Source organism: Trachypithecus francoisi, unplaced genomic scaffold, assembly GCF_009764315.1.
Source record: "Trachypithecus francoisi isolate TF-2019V2 unplaced genomic scaffold, Tfra_2.0 Contig01554, whole genome shotgun sequence".
Lineage (NCBI taxonomy): Eukaryota > Metazoa > Chordata > Mammalia > Primates > Cercopithecidae > Trachypithecus > Trachypithecus francoisi.
The window spans coordinates 2,263,077-2,284,677 of record NW_022681439.1 but is presented as its reverse complement, the minus strand read 5'-3'; the positions used below and the strand labels follow the sequence as shown (position 1 = coordinate 2,284,677).

The following is a 21,601-nucleotide window of genomic DNA, read 5'->3' as shown; positions in this document are numbered from 1 at the left end:
GCAGGACTATGGATAAAAGCTGGGACTTGGGTGTCAGAGCTGACTACAAAATTAGAGAACAAAGACATTATCTATTAGGATTAACAAATGGAATTAAGAACTGAGTCTTAAAAAGAAAAATAAAGAAGACAAACTTCTGGTAAATCTGACCAAGAGCAGCCACCAAAACCCAACAGTAGGAATAAGTGGCTATGACTTTGGCTACCACAAGGACCAGCTGGTCCCCACTTGAGTGTCACCGTCCTCCTCTGTTAATGACAGAACATGAGCCTCACAGGGCGGTTGTGTGAAGCCTACATGAGATGGTGTGTGTGACCATCTCACAGCACATAGCATGGTGCCAGTTACCCAGGCGAACCAAAAGAAGTTCTCTCTAAATCTGCTAAAATTTCCTTTGGGCTTTTGACTGCCCTTATCATGTGATACTAGCCTAATAATGTGAACAAGGACATTTCCATTCTTTCTATGTTCTGAAAGATCTCAACATACCTAGGCATTCATATGTTTTGCCTTTAAAACCTCTTGGAAATAAATGTGTTAATACTATGTAAGAAAAAATCCCCAAAAAAGACTGTCTGATGGTCCCTCCCTATGATAATTCCCTCCCTGCAGGAGTGGAGAGGGGAAGAGATAGACAAATCATAAATAGAGTTAACCTGGGAATCTATTTTAATCTGCCCCGAGAACCTAGCATCCTATTGTTTTGGCTTTTACAAACAAGACAAGAATAAGTGGCCCCGAGAGAAAACACAGTGGTGTAGCAACTCAATGAGGGAGAGGGGGCAAGGGTGGAGGTTTGATTGAATGGAATGATTTATGTTCACAGCCCACATAAGTGCTCTGGAGGCCCGAACTTGTCATCCAGCGCCCTGTTTGACATCATTTTCCACACATTCATGCACTGCCATCAGCCAGCCATGCAGTGGGTACCAAGAAATGACCAAAGCCGGGTCCAAATGATCAAAGTCGATCCAACCCGTCCCTAGATACCACAGAAACCCTTTTGTCCTACTGGGAGACTAAGATGCTACACTTGGTCAAATCAAGCACACGGGAAGTTCTCACACTTGCTTGACCTCCAACTAGATCGGTGATGGTTCCACACTTGTCAGACAGAACCTAGATAAAAATGTGACTTTCCTTTTTGCATGCCACTCCACAATAAAGAAATTGCTAGACGGGAGATGGTTCGGAGAAAAACCATGTAACTGAACCATGCACGTCCTGTCTGATTGGTGGATTACAGAAGGGTCATTTTTCACATACGTGAAAGGCTGCCACGTGTCAAAATTAGATTTTGTGTTGTATGACCCCAAAAGGTTAAAGGAGAATCCACAGATGAAAGTAATGGGTAGAAAGATCACAGCACCACAACTCAATAGAATAACTTACCAAAGACAGCACAGGTCAGCCAGCCTGAGAGAAAGCACCATCACTACTGTGAAAATCAAAGCACTTGACATAGATCCTGCCAAGGAGATGGAGGATCAGAAGTGACTTTCTAGGTAATATTTAACTGATCCTCCAAATACGAGAGTCTGTGAAAAAGTACAGAAAACGAGAGAAAATCTTCAAAGGCACTTGCCAGACAATGACACAAATAGGAAGTGGTGGTCTTGTTTGCACTGTTTCTCCAACTTAAATCATGCACCCCACTTCCAGCCAGTAGTGAGGCTGACTTGGTGGAATTTCCTTTGGCCCCCGACAACCACAATACGCATCTTAGTGGGTGACAAAATGGGAGGGAGGCTGGAGAATAAGCCACAAATCTGGATAATCCACACTCTTGAAAATATCCAGAAATAATAAAGAATGGGGCAAAATAAAACCAGCAAAGAAAACCTGTTCCAGTTAAGGGAACAAAACATCCACTGAAGTAGGCCAAACCTTTGTTTCAAACCCAGCTTCACAAAGATATTAATTAAATGTGATGGTGTTAGCATGGACAAAGAATCCAGATATGAGCCTCGTGGAAGGCTGTGTCGGAACGCTGGGCAGAGGCTCAGGGAATGTCTGTGTGGGGCATGAACTGGGGCTGCCATCAGCGTGGGCCTCCCATCTGAGAGTCAGGGACAGACCAAAATCTGGGATCTGGGGAACAAGAGATGATACAGCCTACTAAGGGTGGATTTGGTAATTATAATGAATCTTTACATAAGTGGAAACCAAAAACTATGGCAACTGATCTTTCACAGACTAGCGGTCTTAAAACCCAGAGCTAGGTAAGGCCACATTCAGACTGGTTTTGGACCAGTGCGTGGTATCACTTGATCGCTATCCTGGACAGTTCAACAAACTGAAAAAAAGACATCAAATAACTATCATGAACTGAATGACTTCATCTCCTCATTAAAATGCTTCATCATATAAACTGAACTACTATCAGAGATAAAGTTTCTTCAAAATCTGTGATATACTTTCAAAACACTTAAATTCCAATGCTAAAAACACATCATAAGAAAAAAGACTGGGCACAGTGGTGCATACCTGTAACTCTAGCACTTTGGGAGGCCAAGGTGGGTGGATCACTTGAGTTCAGGAATTCAAGACCAGCCTGGGCAACATGGTAAAACCTTGTCTCTACCAAAAATACAAATAATTAGCTGAGTGTGGTAGGTGTGTACCTGTTGTCCCAGTTAATTGAGAGGCTGAGGTGGGAGGACCGTTTGAGCCTGGGAGATGGAGGTTGCAGTGAGCCAAGATTGCACCTCTGTACTCCAGCCTGGGTGACAGAGTGAGACCCCATCTCAAAAAAAAAAAAAAAGAAAGAAAGAAAAAGAAAAGGAAAAAGAGAAAGCATTTGTGCTCTTTAGCATCTTAGTACTCCAAATACTGATTTAAATCACATTAAAATTAAGCATTAGGGAGAAAAGGGTTAAGACAGATTTAGCATACGATGTCAAATATGGTTCCTGTGCCAAAGTGCTTTTTTTAAAAGGCAGGCACTATATGCATTTTATCTCCTGGACTTAATTTGTGTTTTGCTATGCTCAACAATTTTAATGCCAAGAAGAAGACACTAAGTGAGAAAGGGGATGTGCTGGCCTGAACCTAGAGAGTTGATCTAATTGAACTGAAAAACTTAAAACCCTTCTCCATCTGTTCAGTACACCTGCTGATGGAACACTGGCCCAGGTAGGGAGGAAATCCATCAGAGACCAGTTATAAATAGATTTTTATTTCATCTGCTAGGAGCTTGGCAGCCGAGGTGGGAGGGCTGCCTACACTGGCAGCCAGGCAGAAGCTCTGGGCTGCTTTTATGTTGAGGTGAAAGGAGGGGAGAGGCAGAGAACTAAAAAAAAAATTTCCCAACAACTCATTTGACAACCAACCACCAGTCATTAGTTTGTTTAAAATGTGCCAGGCATTTCTGATAAGTGCTGGAGACCTGCAAAGACCCATCACACCCCCTCGTGAGGATCGTCCAGAATCTAATGGGAAACAGCCTCACCAATCGCTCACAGGCCAAAGTTTCTATGTGCAAACTTCCTTGGGGCATTCATAAAATGAATCAAGAGTAAAGAAGGCATGAATAACATGATAGTGCCTTAACTTTCTGAGGATGGGGTAAATGTAAACTCTAAAGGTACCAAAATATAAATCAGAAAAAAAAAAAATGTCTTTGCGGAAAAGAGAAACCAGTGGTTCTAAGCCAGAGACTATCACAAGGACTGTAACTGGCAGGTGACATTCAGGATCCTCCTTCTAGGTGCAAGTCAGTGGGAGTCCCACCAGCCACTAGGGTGGCACCTCCCACCTAGTGAGAGCTCAACAAACAGGAGTTAATGTGACTGAATCAACAGCCAGGGAAATCATGAAAGGATCTTGCCCTGTGAGTGAAAATGGAACCAATGGGTATCTCCAGACAGGCCTGATGTGAATGTTTGCAACAGAGACTTAAGAATAAATGTCAGAAATTATATGTCCAAATAGGACCCACTGAGAATGGGAGTGTAGAGGAGAAAAAAATTGTATTTCTCTGACTTGCAGAAGTCTGGGCTTAGGGAGGCCTTCCTGATACCCTTCAGAAACATTAAGGATATTATTGAGAAGACAATGACCCCTATATTCTGTCACCACCAAAGATAACAAGAGAAATGGGAGTGATTGGTGGCAAGGGACAGTTGGGTTAAATATGAGGAAGAATTTCCTGACAGCAAAGGTTATTAAACACTGTAAAGGCAAACCAAAGGGGATTAGGGATGCTCTCTCTGGAGGTCTTTTAAAAAGTAGAATCACTTAGCAATATCCAGGGATAATTTAGGTACAGTTCTGCCCGCTCCTCTGGCCTTTTTCAGCACTCTAATTCATCCCCTGGCCTGGACAAGATAAGCTTACCACGGTAAACTCAGTCACACTCTGTTCCATAACGACCTCTCAGAAGGAGAATAAGCATTAAGAAAATGGCAAAAGCTCTCTTGGAAGTAAAACTCATTTTTCTTTATTTAAACAGCATGTTGGGTTTTTGTGGTTCTTTTGCTTCTTTTTCCTTTTTTTAAAATGCTTACATCCAGAAATAGCTAAACAAAACTCATCTACACTGATCTGTTATTGCAAAGCATTAGAAGGAAACCAGGTGGAAGATGAAGTAGGAATGTTCTGAGTCAGAGATGCACAGAATACCTCACTATGTACCTCTTTGCTAGGCACTGAGGACGAGTACCATGGAAACTGCTGGCTAGAGATGCTAGCACCTGCTTCTCAGGAGGTCAAAAAAGATTCTCATCAGTTTGGTTACAAGGAGGCAAACTAAACGACCTCTAAGACACTAAAACTCTAGAGTATTTATTTTTCAGAGCTCTATACTCAAAGTGTTCAATTTTAAAAAACATTCATCAAACTCTGATATTCTGAGAGATCCATGTTCTCTAAAAAATATGAATTTTGATTCTCCCTCTGAGTTGCAGAGAGACAGGAAGCTGAGGAAAAGCAGGATCCTTTCTCCTGTCCTAACAGTCACTGCGCTTGGCCACGTTTACTGGTCTGTAGTCCTTCACCACTGTACCATCAGCTGGGTGATGGCAGGAGTTATCTGTGTTCTATCCATGATGTGGCCTCATCACTCAGCACTGAGAGACTCAGAGGCTAAATGAATAATGGACTGACTGCTGGCTGGCTGGATGGATGGGGTAGGTGGGTAGGTAGGTGGGTGGGAGGGTGAATGGATGGGGTAGGTGGAGGGGTAAGTGGGTGGGGGGACGGGTCGGTGGATAGGTGGGTGGGTGAGTGGGTGTGTAGGTGGTGGACAGAAGGACTGACCTAAGGACACCGTCCCAAGGGTGTATGGAGGGGCTACTATAAAAGTAGCAACTTGCTGTTCTCCTGGTGGTCCCATCACAGAGTGAACAAATGTGAAATCATGAGAAGCACAACAAATCTGGAAGCAGAGGACTTGATTTGAGCCCTAGCATTGCTACTAACAAGGCTAGACACTTCACTTCTCTGGGTCTCTACTTCCTCACCTGAAACGTGTGTGGTGTGTGTGTCTGCCAGTCTCTCTGAGTTGCACTGACTTAGATAACAGAGAAAACAGAGTTTGTAATTACACAACAGTCATTTTCATACACTCTTTATTAAAATTTTCCTTAAAACTTTTAAACAGTAGAGGAATGGTGCAGAGATGGTGACTGGAGCCAAATGCTGATTCCAGGGAAGAATTCAGTAAGTGGAGAAAGAAGAAAACATCAAAGCTAGCCAATGAGAGGTCACTTCACTGGTTCCTTACATGCTGAAAGGAGGCACACACCCTGCAGTAAATGGCAAATGAGTACAGCAAGGCCAACTGGAATTGACTTAGCAAAGCGTATGGCCACTTCCTTAAGAAAGGCAAGTCTGTGAGATCCAGACCTCGAGGCCTGACTTCCACGTTTGGGTTTGCAAGCCCACTCTTCTATCAGCTGTTAATATCTGCCTAGAACCTCACCTATGACTGTGGCAAACCATCAGCAGACACGCAGTGGTGGCAAATGTCTGAACAACCAAGGAGGGTTCCTATAGGATTGTGAAGAGAGTATCCTTTCCCATTCCAATTTTAAAACAGATGTATAATTACCAAAGCAGTTTCATATACATGGTGACTAGCAGGGAAAGAGGGAGTGCTGCCTAAAATACTCCACAGCCTCCCCGTCCTCCTGGTTTCTGTATCTTCTGGGTGTTCTTTTGTTTTGCAAAGTGATTTGGGAGATTAGGTGGGTTTTGTTTAGACGGGACAGCATGAGCAAAGTCGGTGAATAAGTGCTACTTGATTGCACAACAAAAGATACACAAGGAGCCTCAGCCACAACTCAATCCACTTGCCCCAACAGTGTGCATTTCTCAATTAAGTTATTTTGTTAGCAAGACTACTGGTTAGGAGAAGGAGAAAGTGCTTATTGCACCGAGATTATTCACTGTATAGAAAGCATTATAATCGGATCAACAGAACATTCTTTCTAAGGGCCCTAGAACTCCTATTTGGTAACGTTGCAGATGCAATGGAAATGTGCCTATATTATCGGTGTGCTATAGCAGTCCCTGCAAAAAACAGAGTAAAACTCCACAACAGTCTTCAATTCAATGATTGATGCCTGGGAACTAAGAATCTGCCTGAGATGTCAAGTTGACCAAAAGTCTACATGGAAAATAAGAAACTTTTTCCTCTAGATGTTAATTAAGAAGATAAAATTCTGAAGCATTCTAAGAAATTAGTCCCATTAGCCCTCTCTGCCTCATCGGAAAGCATGGGTTGTAAGTATGTATTATCACTAAAATCACTTTTGAAAATGAAAAACAAAATCATTCTAATTTTTCAAACATATTCCATAGTTCACTTCCAAAGTTGCCATAAGGAAAATGAAAAAAAAAAAAAAAAGATTGAGAAGGTATTTTCAATCAGCATAACAAAGGATTAGTTAATATGCAACAAATTAGTAAGAATAAAACAACTCAAAAGAATACTGTGCAAAGGATATGAATAGAGAATGCACAGAAAAGGAAATCTAAATTGCCAATATAAAAAGATGCTCAATCTCACTAAGTAATCAGCTATAAAAATAACAGCAAAATATTTCTTGCCCATGAGATTGACAAAAATTTTAAAGTCTGTTACTACCAACTGTTGGTGAAGATACAGTGAGACAAGAACTTTGATGCCCTAATACAGGAATATAAACGGGTACTGTAAACCAAAAATAAAATTCTAAGCCCCCCTCAACCATCTGAATGGACCTCTCCCCTTGGCCAAGGGCATTCCAAAGTCAACCTGAAAAACCAGTTCAGGCTATGATGTGAAGGGGAGATAGACATGCCTCATTATATCCTTCTCCCTTTTGGAATTCAGGAAAAGCAGACCAGCATTAATATCAACACAGACCTTAAGTCTGATAAGAAACATTAATAATCTATTCTCTCTGAAACCTGCTACCAGGAGGTTTCATCTGCATGATAAAACCTTGGTCCTCACAACCCCTTATCATAACCCAGACATTCCTTCTTATTGAGGATAATTTTTTCAATCAGCTGCCAATCAAAATTTTTAAATCTACCTATGCCCTAGAAGCCCCTGCTTCAAGTTGTCCTGCCCTTCCAGATCAAACCAGTGTGCAACTTGCAGGTATTGATTGATGTGTTATATGTCTCCCTAAAAGGTATAAAACCAAACTGCACCCCAACCACCCTGGGCACATGTCAGGACGTCCTGAGGCTATCACAGATGCATCCTTAACCTTGGCAAAATAAACTTTCTAAATTGATTGAGACCTGTCTCAAACACTTTTGGGTTCACAGTACAAATGGTTGGGAGAATGGTGTGGCATTACCGAGTAAAGCTGAAATATTCAGAAACTGGGCTCCATTTCTAAGTCCTCCCTTAGAGATCACCTAGATGTGTAGGAGGGTCATGACAGCATGGGGAGCACAAGGTAGATCTCTAAATGCCCATCCACAGAAGAATGGCTACACTAAAATGAGACACTCTACAGCCTTATACCTGCATTAGCAATAGAGATAACGCTCAGAAATATCTAATTTCAACTGCAAAAGGATAGCAACAGTATAAAATATTCTAAGTTTTTAAACATGTAAAATAGATTGTTTATGGCTACATGTATATGCAGTAATTCCACAAAAATGCACATGAAAGTGTTCTACACCAACTTCAGAAGTGAGAGAATAAGGCTTTAGTTATATCGTTAATGTGTTTTTTTAACATCTGAGGAAAATAAATATGGCATTTGTCACTTCTGGATAATGGGTATATGTGTATTTATTGTATTTAATAATTTGCTATATGTTTGAAGGTCTTCCATATTTAAATAATTTTAAAGCGTTTTAAATATATACATATATAACAGTCTATTGGAATGCAGAGTTGAAAAGCATACAGAATTAGGTACATTATCTATCACCCTCATGTGTCTGTAGTAACTAAACTAGGTAATTATCTCCCATGTTTGTGATACCTATCAGCTAAATTGCTTTCAGGCACATTATCTCATTTAATATTCTGAACAACCCTTTGATATTGGTATTATGACAGCCATTTCACTTATAGGAAAAGTCAACCTTTAGAGTTCTGGAGATTTTCCCAAGATTATCCAGTTAGTAAGGGATGCACAACTGGGATCTCACACTGTCAATGTTACAGCACAGATGACCAGTAAGAACCCTGACAATGTATTATTCCAAAGTTATATGCATCATCTTTAAGATCTGTGTTACTGACCTGAAGCTACAGGTTTGAATTCACAAATGAAATAGAATACTTTATCACTGACATTTTTAAAGCCTTCAGTCAAATCTGCTTCTTCTGACTATTTTTAATATATCGACCTCTTCTAAAAATAAGTTGCAAAAGTCTGATAAAACCTCGCATGTTAATACCAAAAAAAAAAAAAAATGGACATCCTACCCAGGTAGGGTATTCTCTCATTTTAAAAATAAATTTTCTAAATTAATAAAATAGAAACTATAATGTCATCTCTTATACTCTTTTATTCAATGTGCTAGTGGCAAACACATACTAATCTCTGGGTAGCTAGTGATTAAAGAAGCCTCAGTCCCTAATTTGAGAATGTAACTATCATTAAACAAGTTATCAAACACAAGTAGCACCAACAACATAAACTAAATTTAAGGAATACACAGCTCAGACACCGTCCAGGTTACTGCACTAAGTACAAACCTATCAATAAAAATAACAGCATCAACTATAGGTAGCCTGAATTCCACTCTCACCTAGCAATAATAAGGTACCCTCCTACTCCCCCACCTCACAAAATGAGAGTGCCCCCCTTTCCCCTGCTAGCACAGTGTCGGAGAAGGTTTGTTAACACAGAAGGCTTAAATAAAATCCAGTCTCATAGCACAGTACCTAACATGCCTGGATATAATCAAAATCATTTATCATACCAAGAACCAGGAAAATCTCAATTTAAATGAGAAAAGCTAGTCAACAGATGCCAACACTGAGATGGCACAGATGTTGGAATTATCTGACAAGGATTTGAAAGTAGCCATTATAAACATGTTTCAACAAACAATCAAAAATGGGCAGGAAAAAAATTTTAAAAACAGTCTCAGTAAAGACACAGCAGATAAAATACAATAACTGAAATTAAAACTCACTAGGTGAGCTAAACAGCAGAATGAAGATGATAAAGGAAAGAATAGGTGAATCTGAAGGTAAGAACAATAGAAATTACCCAATCTGAACAGTAAAGAGAAAATAGACTTAAAAAATAATCAGTATCAAGCCCTGGTAGAATTATAACAAAGTTTTAACATTCACATCCTCCAAGTCTTGGAAGGAAAGGAGAAAAAGGGCACACCTGGAGAAGTACTCAAAGAAATAACGCCTGAAAACTTCCCCAATTTAGCAAAAGACATAAACCTACATATTCGAGAAGGTGAATGATCCCCAAACAGCATACACCCAAAGAAATCCACAAAAAGGCACAACATAACACACCCCTTGAAAACTAAGGACAGAGCAAGATTGTGAAAGTAGTGAGAGAAAAAGGACATCTTAGCTGAAGGTCAAAACAATTCAAATGACACATTTCTCATCAGAAACCACAAAGGCAAAAGAAGGGGGTACAACGGAAGCTGTGCTGAAGAAAAGAAACTGTCAACCCAGAATTCCACTTTTGCGGATACACCCAAAAGAATTAGAAACAGGAGCTCAAAGAGATACCTGTGCACTCATGTTCATAGCACCATTATTCACAATAGCCAAAAGGTGGAAGCAACCCCAGTTTCCACCGCAGATGAACGGAGAAAGAAAATGAGGTCTGTCCATACAATAGACTATTATTCAGCCTTATAAAAGAAGGAAATTCTAACACGTGCTAAAACATGGATGAATCCTGAGGACATTATGCTAAGTGAAAGAAGCCAGTCACAAAAAGACAAACACTGCATGATTCCACTTATACGAGGTACCTGAAGTAGTCAAATTCATAGAGACAGAAAACAGAATTGTGGTTGCCACGACTCTGTTGGGGGGTTTGGGGAAGGGAAGAATAGAAAGTGATTGTTCATGGGTACAGAATTTTGGTTTTGCAAGATGAAAAGACTTCTGTGGCTTGATGACGGCAATGGTAGCATAACAATGTGAATGTACCTGATACCACTGAAAAATGGTTAAGACAGTAAAATACACGTTATGCAAATTTTATCAATTTCTAAAAATTAAAAAAAAATTTTTTTAATAATATCTACAATTTTTTAAGTATTTACTACATACCAGACACTATGCTAAGAGCTTTGCATGTATTTCCTTATTTCTCCTCCCAAAATCTTGTGAGGGAAATACCATGATCCCTGTTCTACAGATGAAGAAATCGGGTTTCTATAACTTGGCCAAAGTCCCGCAACCAAAAAATTGAGTCAAAATTCAAACTCAAGTTGGGGAGATGCTGAGAAACATTATCTCTAACTCATGATGGTAAAGGACTATTTGTTTCAAAGGCAGCTTTCCCATGAATACAGCTGAGGTGAAACACTCCTAGGTCTTTGAGAACACGTTGATCTTTTCAGATAAGGTACAATAATTTAGAAGGGCTAATAGGAAAAGAGATACAAATGATATTGATAGACAAGGATAAAAGAATGGCATCACTCCAGAGGGACTAATTCTTCAACATTTTGCACAAAATCTCCAGATTCATACATAAGGGGTATTCTAATTGTATAGGACTAAGAGTCTTAACTGTAAGAGGAGAAAATGTTCATCTCCTCTGACAATGTGAAATACAGAACACACACAGGTAACTTTTTTCACTTTCTGCTTGCTTTTGGAGAAATAAAATAGTCTGAGAAATAAAATAATGGCCAAACTTTTAAGTTGAGCCTTGCAGAGGTGGTACAATTATTCATAACCTGATGAGTTTCAGAATAAACTCCTAACTCCAGTACTCTCAGAATCTTTTCTTTCACTTGATCTAAATTTCTACTTACTCATCCTTCCCTGTTTCACCATGTTCTCTAGAACACTTCTGATCACATCCCCTCACCCCCTAGACTCAACTCCATGGTCAGATACTGGAACATCACCCTCCCTGGTCACAGACCTTTGACCTTCTCCCAATACCTGCTATTCCAATCACAAGCGTGTATGCACCCCAGAACCTCCACAAGCACAATGGGGACTTGGGACCTTCCTGCAGCAGATCAAGGCACAGGGCTTGGGCAGCAAAGCAGAGACTAAATTCCAGCTCCTCACTGCCTTGGACACAGAACTGGACACAATGACCCTGACTCCTGCCTCTCCCTCTCCTGGGCATCAGAATCTCCCTGGAGAAAGACCCAGAAAGATGCTGTTCGACATGAACTGGCCTCAGCAACCCATTTACATCCCCTCAGGCAGCCCCCCCAATAACACGTTATGCCCTCTCAACGCCTGCAGTTGCTGATACTGCAGTCTAACTCAGGACCCCACACTCATCCTCGCTCCCTCACAGCCCCCTGGTGCTGCATCTACAACAGGACTGAAGCTGCTTGCTGGGCAGCGCCCTCAGCTCTGCGCAACTGCCCTCACCACCTTCTCTGTCTCAATCTCCTCTGCCTTTGTCCTGCCCTCAAAAGAAACACTTTAAACTCACTGGGCATTCCACTGGCAGGCTGCATGCTCGGGCCACACCACCAAGTCCTAAGGTACAGTATGGGATCCTTTGGGAAAATGAGGACACAGGGAATGCAAGACAACGGACAGCTGGCCAGAGAGAAACAAGTGTCCAGGTCCACCCCACACCAGGCCAGTCCTTGTTTTATATCTTCTCCAATGGCCACCGCAAGAGAGCCTAACATGGTCACAAATCACGTGGCCCTCTGCGGCACCCCTCTAAACCCATAACCAGCAACAGAGAAACAAGAAAGAAAGCAGAGCAATTTTTGTTTTCCCATCCATGAAGGAAAAAACTCTCTCTTCGTCAAATAAGACTCAAGAAGATACTACTCTAGTTCACCACTCAGTTTATTTCTTGAATACATATTTATTAAGTGGCCATTGCGTACCAGTCCGTGCCCAGCATGGCTGCTTGGATTACACAGAATAACAGGCGAAGGTATTTGGTAACCTGAAAAGGTATCCGCCTTCATCAATTATTCCTATCCTCTCCTCTACCCAACTACATCAGGAATTCCTGTGGGCAGCTATTCTACCTTTTGCCTGGCACAGAGCAAGTCCTCTGGGAGCATCTGCTGAATAACCTCAGCAGTGTATACCCGCGGCCGAGACACTTCTCATCTCCATTCCATGGGCCAGCAGCTCTGCCTCACGCCTGGGCGACCAAAGCAGCCTACAAGCACATCTCCTCGGATCACGTGACTTTTATCTCCTCTTCAAAGATGAACCTATGCCTCCTTTTTGTATCAGAGAACAACTGCATGGAATAAAGTTAGGCCACTGAGTTAAATGCACTCTCTCTCTCACACACACATTCACACACACGCAAACCACTAGAATATAGAAAGTGAACTGATCGGTCCATTTAAAACACACCACCCCTAGCCAACTTTCTTTCGAAGGGCCATGCTGGCCTCAGGATGTGGGCTGGGCCTTATCTTCCTCCTTTGTCTCACCACAGAAAACAAAGGAAAGAAAAAATCCCACATAAACAGGCCACTGTTGTTTACATTGTAGCCACATCTTGGAAGGTTCAATTACACCTGCTTTGACATATGTAAGATCCAGCATATGAGCAGTGGCTCAATCTTAGTTTCTTCCTCCCAGATTTGAATTGCTTATTTTACACGTCTGTCAGAAGACTTGAACAACTCAAGTTTTTTGGCCAATAAAATGTAACAACCAAAATAGTCATAAAACAAGATTCTTACAGCTACGTGTAATACAATTAATCTCCTGATTTTTTATAATCACACTCTACAATATGTGTATTGTGCAAGAAAAGTGAACATATTTTGTTGAAATAAATCTCATTATAGTACTGCCTTTTTCTATCTAGGCGTTTAAACTTTATTTTAAATCTATTCCCTCTTCCATCCCCGTTACCCAAAATAACTTTATCAATAAAATATTAGCATATTTGAGTGCTCAATAAACATTTGTTAATTAAATGAATAAATGAGTCAGTAATTATAAAATACTGGACTAACGCTCCCTGAGAAGTTGGCATTAATTTGTAGAATAATGTGCTTGCATGTTCAGGTACATACATCAAAATGGAATTTAATAATAGGCATCAAGTAGCAGTTAAATATTAATGCATTTCTGCCTTAATAATTTTACTTCGCAATATTATACAATTCAAACAACAATAAATATGAGCTGAGATAGAGTGCATTTACAATCAAACCACTAGTATTTATATACTTTAAAATAAGATTTGAAATATTAATACTAATGTGGAAATAGTTAATAACCTAAATGTCAATGTGTTTGCAGTACAAAAGGTCTAAAAGAAAAAAAGCATGCATTATGCTACAACTAAATGTCTTTTTAAAAAAATGTAATCAACGCAACTTCTTAATTATATTTTTTAAAAACAAAAGCTTGCACAAAGACATGTCTATTACACCCGGTTTACAAGGAACATCTTTATAGGAGATTTTCTTTCATTTTAAAGCTATGTAATGAGTAGGCCAGAGAGAATCTACTGGTAGGAAACTTCAGTGACTATAATAACTAATATTTATCAAATTTTAAGTTTAATACACTCTGTAAAATGTAGTTTTACCAGTATTGAAAAATTTAACATTTCTTAAGGCATATTCTGACATATTTGTCTTTTAATTCACCTACTTTTGATCATACTGTTAGAAAATAATTGGACATGAAATAGTTTGGATATAAGTTTGTTCTGAGTTCGCTGCAAAGAAGTTAAGAAATCAGCTGGCAAAATTATTTTAACTTCAAGAAAAAATGGCCTTAAAAAATTAAATAAGTTATATATTTAGTAAACCTAAGAGGCAAGAAGTTATGTTAAATGTTTAAGAAGTAAATGGAAGTACATCTAAATCGGCAATAAGACGGTCAGTATTGAAATGAAGCTCTCATTTAAACTTATTTACTGAACTTTCTTTTTGTTTCATATATTGTTGTTTTTAGTATAGGCATGAATGATCCTGTAATCAATTCAAAAAGGAAGACTGCAGTCAGGCAAACATTTCCTTCCCAGTGCCTATCAGCATGTCTTTCATGTCTTGGCGTCCATTTTAGGAGTATCAGCGAGGTAGTGTATAAAGGAGCTTATTAAACAAAGGTTGTCATTTTGGCAACACACATAAACGTTAAGTGATTTCATTTTACTGAAAATCAAAATGTTGATTAATTAAAAAGTTGAAGAATATACTTAAGCTTAACTGTTCAAACTCCTCTGATTTCATATATTTTTCAATCATATTTATATATTAAATGCCATTTTCAGGATTGCTGATGTGTCACTATAATTTTATAAAAAACATCTGAAACAATTGATCATTTAAGGCGCGCAATAATGGAAAGCTATAGACAGGTTTTTATTGTCAAAGGATTAACAAATCAATGATTACATACTCAAAACAAAAGCACAGATCCAGGGGCAGTCTTTCATACTGCCCAAAATGATGAGTACTTATGTGAACAGATACAATTTTCCTGTATTCTTTCAGCATATAAAATAAAAAGAAAATACATGATTATAGGAAGTCATAACCTAATCCTACAACTCAAACTCTCTTTAAAAACAGAATACTTACAATGAGGGTGGTCCACAGTAACACATGCCTTACAGTTAACCTCTCTTACAATAATGCTGATTTTTAAGAACAGAACTATCACAATCCAACCACAATCAGGCCTAATAGGAAGGATTTATTGTTCAGAAATTAGATATAAAGTATATATCTAAGTAAAACACCAGGTAGTATTAAAAAGAAAATCGGTAAACTTTCTAAATTTTCCTTCTACTTAAAACATTTTGAGAGAACCAGAATCGTTTAATTATAAAATCTAATCAACCAAAATTAAGGAATTTTTCTCCAAGTATTGCAAAGACAGCTCACCACTTCTTCTCCAAAAGATTTAAATTTCTATTCTCTACCATTCCCAGCCATTTCTGCCAACATCATAAAAATCACCTTTCATCATTTCCTTCTCACAATGAGAATTCACTAATCGCATACATCTCTTAGACATAGACACCTCCCCACCCACCTCCCAAAAATGGTTCAGAGCAAAGACACACAAAAAAATAATGACCAAGCTCACATTTCTTGTTTGCCCTTCAAGCGAAGTCTGGTGTCTTCAGCTTGCCTTTCTGGTCTTCAGTGTTGTCACTAATTGCTGGGGGATGTAGTTTAGGACAGCATGAAGCAGCAGAAATAAAAGCTGTTGCTTTAAGAAAACGTTTTCTTAAACACATGGATAAAACAACTTTTACTCTGACTTCCTGGCTGGGCTGCAGAAAATCTTAGAAAGGCTCCTTGAAAAGTTAATATCTATAAATGTCTAAAAATAAAATAAAATAAAATCTAAAAACTTACGTTCTGAACACATTCCGAAGGATGTCTTTCTGATTTGATTTGAAAGCAGGTTTGTGTTGATGAACAAACTTTATTTTGTAGAAAATTAATATTCCCTCTATTAGAAATTTGCCTTGCCATCTTCTATATTAATCCTGTCTCTCATGGTATAATCATACATGCAAAAAATCAAATATGGTATTTCCCAAATGCATGGACACTGTGGAAGCTTCGTTTTGAAAAAGGCTTTTATTTCCCTTAATACTGGTGACTAAACGTCATTGTATGTACCAACACTTTCAAATAGCCCAAGAGACTTAAAAAGCCTTCTAAGTTTGAAAACCAAAAAGTTCTGAGTTTTTCTGTACCCCAGGACGGTTTTCTTTCCTGAAGCTCAAGCCGAGAAAGCAGACAAAAGAAGCTGATTTGACTGAGCTGTGCCAAGTCTTGCCTTTTTTTCTTTCCTCAGCTCTCCCTCTGCCTCTCTCTCTCCCTCTTTTTCTCTCTCACTCTTTTGCTCCCAGTATGGCAACCTTCCGAGCAGTCTTGGCGGAGGTCCAGGCTGTGCCAGTCTGTCTGAATTCTTGTCTCCAAAAGATGTCCTTTGCGGATCAATTAATACATTTTAAAACAGGAAACCGTGGTACGGTACCCAAATCCTGGCACCAACAGCATCGACTTCTGCCAAATCACCTTACAGATTTCATGGTATTCTACCTTTCATAATTATTACTAACATGTTCCCGGAGCAATAATGGAGTACTAGAAGCCATTCACTGCTCAGCAATAAGGAATCTGTTCCCTAGAAATGTCCATATGCGACATATGCACAACCTGCAATAAATCACATTTCTCCTGTGAGAAGAGATGTATGTAACTTTAATAAGCACCACATACTGTATTTCTTTTTATAAGACTTGCTTTTCCTTGTCCTGCTGCAAAGACTCATGGGAGAATAGAAACGGAGGCAAGCAGATTAAAATTAAAACTGTATGCCCAGAAATGTCATGCTTTATCCTATGGAGAATGAATATAGTTTTGATTGATCTGTAACTTTATTTTTAAGGAGGCTCTAATACAAACTGTACCTATTCAAAATTTTACTACAGATGGAGGGAGGAGAGGAGTTCTTCTGACAAAACAAATAACAATAAAAAAGAAAAATAAAACATCTAGGGTAAATTTAATAAGAGTAGGTATCTTTTCATATTTTGACACCTCAGGTTCTAACATAGTCACTTGTTTACTTAATTCATATTAATACAATATAATAAGATTAAATAAGTACTGTTTGCTTTTATTTTTACCATAAACACCTTTTGAAGCAAAACAGCCAGTCTGTGGTTCACACACTTACCTGGTTTAAGAAATCACTTTTACCTGTGAGGCTTGAACATAGAAAATAGCCACATTCTAGAATCATCATTGTTTCATAGAAAGAACCCAGAAGAGTGACTTCTAGTCTTTGATTCTGTCACTTTCAAATTTAAATAACTCAAGGTCTCAAATTGCTAATCTATGTAATCTCCTCAGTATGCTCATCTACCAAATATGAAAATCAGTGACTTCCTACTCTCTGCTCCCAAACTACTATGTTTATGCACATAGTACACCTTCATCCTAACTGCATAGTCATTAGTTAAGTATGTGTGCTTTGCCAATCAAATGTGTCATCCTCACAATTAGGATTATGTGTCACTTATCTAAGAAAATAAAGTCTTGCATAGAGCCTTCCATATACAGGTGTTCAAACCTATTAAGTGAATAAGTTATGGGAACAGATCACATAAATATTACTCTGAATGACAGTGAAAAACAAAACCACATATTACTAAGCCATAAAGTTGGTAGATCAAAAAAATGCTACAGAGGTATCATAAGGGTTGAACTAAAGCACTGACAAAAGCATCCTGTGCTGTCCTTTCAAATAGGGATGATGAAACGTGGGCAGGCTAACAGTGAATTTGTAGTTCAAAACCAATAACCTGTTAGTAGCCAAAGACTAAAGAGACTCTTGAAAGCAGCATGGGAGAAGTGACTCATCATGTGCAAGGAATCCTCGGTAAGATTAACAGCCGATTTGTCATTGAAAACCATGGAGACCAGAAAGCAGTGGGATAACATAGTCAAAGAGCTGAAAGGAAAATAACTGTCAACTAAGAATTCTATGTCAGCAAAACTATTCTTCGAAAATGAAGGAGACATTAAGACATTCCAGATAAAAACAGAGTTCATTACTAGCAGACTTGCTCTACAAGAAATACAGGAACGTTTCCACCAAGCTGAAATGAAAAGACACTAGACAGTAAATCAAATCAATGAAGAAATATAGGAGTAAGTATAAAGGTAACTGCAGAAGTGAATATTTTACAAATAGTAATACAAATACAAATTATTTTAAAATACAAATAAATGTATTTTAAAAACATGCAATATAGTTTATATTTTTTAATATTCTTAAACATTTCTAAAATATTTAAAATGGGGTAAATGTACTCTTTTCTGTCTGATTTAAATGACAAAAGCATAAAACTGTTGTTATAAACCTATGTTGAAAAGCACACAATGTATAAAGAGGTAATATGTGACAATAAGAGTAAAGAAGGAATAGAACAGAGCTATATAGGAGCAAAGTTTTTGTATATTATTAAGTTGGCATTAATCTGAATTAGATTGTTATAAATTAAGATGTTAACTGTAATCCCCAGGGCAACCACTAAGCAAATAACTCAACAATATAGAGGAAAATAAATGGCAAGGAAATTAAAATGTTACTTGAGAAAATATTTTAACATAAAATAAGGCAGTAATAGAAGAACAAAAAAGACAGAGATACATTGAATATAGCCAAATAGCATAAATAAATCCTATCTCATCAGTAATTGCATTAAACTTAAATGAATTAAACATTCCAATTAAAAGACACAGATTGGTAGAATGGATTAAAATTTTAAAACATAATTCAACTATATGCTGTCTACAAAAGACACATTTTATACTCAAAGACACAAAAAGGTTTATATACCATGCAAACAGAAACCCAGAGAGAGCTGGAATAGTTATACTAACAGGCAAAACAGACTTTAAGAAAACTCTTGCTACTAGAGATAAAGAAGGACATTTTAAAATGCTAACAGGGTTAATTCATCAAGAAGAGACAACCAATATAAACATACGTAAGAACAGAGCCCCAAAATACACAAAGCAAAATCTAAAATAATTGAAGGGAAAAATAGGTAATTCAACAATGATAGTTGGAGACTTCAATACCTTTCATTCCACAACTGCTAGAAAAAAGATCAGCAAGGAAATAGAAAACTTGACCAACACTATAAATCAACTAGTACCAACAGACATCTACCGAGCAATATACCCAACAGCAGAATTTTTTTTTTTTTGGAGAGGGAGTCTCACTCTGTCACCAGGCTGAGTGCAGTGGCACGATCTCAGCTCACTGCAACCTCCACCTCCTAGGTTCAAGCGATTCTCCTGCCTCAGCCTCCCAAGTAGCTGGGACTAAAGGCAGCCACCACCATGCCTAGCTAATTTTTGTATTTTTAGTAGAGATGGGGTTTCACTGTGTTGGCCAGGATGGTCTCGATCTCTTGACCTCGTGATCTGCCCACCTCGACCTCCCAAAGTGCTGGGATTACAGGCATGAGCCACCGTGCCCGGTCAGAATGTACATGCTTAATGACACATGGAACTTCCTCCAGCAGACAACATGTTTAAGGTTATAAAATGAACCTCAATAAATTTAAAATGATTGAGTCAAAGTGTGTTTTCCAACCACAATGAAATAAAAGTAGAACTCAATACAGACAAAAAAAAAAAAAGAAAGGAAAAATCACAAATATATGGAAATTAAATAACATTCCTAAATAATGAAGAAATAATAAAGACTAGAGTGGAGATAAATGAAATAAAGAACAAGAAAACAAATACAGAATATCAGCAAAGACACTGCAAGACTACTACAGACCCTTTACCTCACATCTATTAGAATGGCTATTATGAAAAAGATCAACAAAAACAAGTATTGGCAAGAATGTGGAGAAGAGGGAACCATCTACACCATTGAAAGGAATATGAATTAATACAGCCACTATGGAAAACAGTATGGAGGTTCCTCAAAAATTAAAAATAGAACTACCGGCCGGGCACAGTGGCTCACACCTGTAATCCCAACACTTTGGGAGGCTGAGGCAAGCAGACTGCCTGAGGACAGGAGTTCGAGACCAGCCTGGCCAACATGGCAAAACCCCATCTCTACTAAAAACACAAAAGTTAGCCGGGCGTGGTGGCATGCACCTTTAATCCCAGCTACTTGGGAGGCTGAGGCAGGAGAATCACTTGAACCTGGGAGGCGGAGGTTGCAGTGAGCCGAGATCACACCATTGCACTCCAGCCTGGGTGACAAGAGCAAAACTCCACCTCAAAAAAAACTACAACTGCCATATAATCCAGCAATCTCACTTCTGAGTATATACCCAAAGAAAATGAAATCAGTATACTGAAGACAATCTGCACTCCCATGTTCACTGCAGCATTATTCATAATAGCCAAGACATGAAATCAGCCTCAGTGTCCATCAACAGATAAACGAAGAAAATACATATGGCAAATGGAATACTATTTGGCCTTTAAAAATAAGACTCGGCCGGGCGCGGTGGCTCAAGCCTGTAATCCCAGCACTTTGGGAGGCCGAGACGGGCGGATCACGAGGTCAGGAGATCGAGACCATCCTGGCTAACACGGTGAAACCCCGTCTCTACTAAAAAAATACAAAAAATTAGCCGGGCGAGATGGCGGGCGCCTGTAGTCCCAGCTACTCGGGAGGCTGAGGCGAGAGAATGGCGTAAACCCGGGAGGCGGAGCTTGCAGTGAGCTGAGATCCGGCCACTGCACTCCAGCCTGGGCGACAGAGCGAGACTCCGTCTCAAAAAAAAAAAAAAAAAAAAAAAAAAAAAATAAGACTCTGCAATATGGGACATCACAAAAAGAATACGTGAGGCAATGCACATAATTGGCTTGATTTAGCTATTCTACAATGTATACATATTTCAAAATATATTTTATAGCATATATACAATTCTGTCAGGTTTTAAAAATGAATAATGAACATTAAGTAAAAATTTAAAACACTACAGACCAATATTCCTTATGAATATAGATGAAAAAATTCTGAATAAAAAACTATCAGACTGAACACAGCAACATATAAAAAGGATTATAAGCCATGACCAAGTGTGATTTATCCCAGGAATACAAGACCGGTCCAACATATGAAACTCAATCGATGTAAAATACCATGCTAATAGAACCATGTACAGAACCCATATGATCATCTCCACACAGAAAAGCATTTGACAAAAATGCATACACAAATGCCCGCAGAAGTGCTGTTCACAGAATAACCCAAAATGCAAACAATCTCCATGTCCAGCAGCTAGTGAAGAGATACAAGGTTGTTGGACCATACATTGGAATATTACTCAACAGCACAAAGCAAGGAAGCACTGACATGCTACAGCATGGACGGGCCTTGGGAAAAGTACGCTAAATGAAAGAGCCAGACACAAAAGTCCGCATATTGTATGATTCCATATATATGAAAGGTTCGGCAGAAACAAGTCCATCGACACAGAACGTAGCTTATTGG

The 21,601-nt window shown here is 38.8% G+C and overlaps 1 protein-coding gene across 4 annotated transcripts in view; it reads right to left on the bottom strand.

Annotated features, from left to right (window-relative positions):
* MSRA (methionine sulfoxide reductase A) overlaps positions 1-21,601 on the bottom strand; it is a 369,259-nt gene that overhangs the window by 319,290 nt on the left and 28,368 nt on the right. Inside the window, exons 1-2 of one of the 4 annotated variants that reach the window (XM_033176850.1) lie at positions 15,961-16,832; positions 15,686-15,760 (exon numbers count right to left, since the gene is read on the bottom strand). The exons of 2 other annotated variants lie outside the window; for them this stretch is intronic. Coding sequence is in view for 1 of the 2 variants with exons in the window: in XM_033176849.1 (XP_033032740.1) it covers positions 15,961-15,973 (13 nt within the window). In the remaining variant the exon portion in view is untranslated. Of the gene's footprint in view, positions 1-15,685; positions 15,761-15,960; positions 16,833-21,601 lie in introns of those variants that run through there. One more of the 4 variants, XM_033176849.1, reaches the window with a different exon arrangement.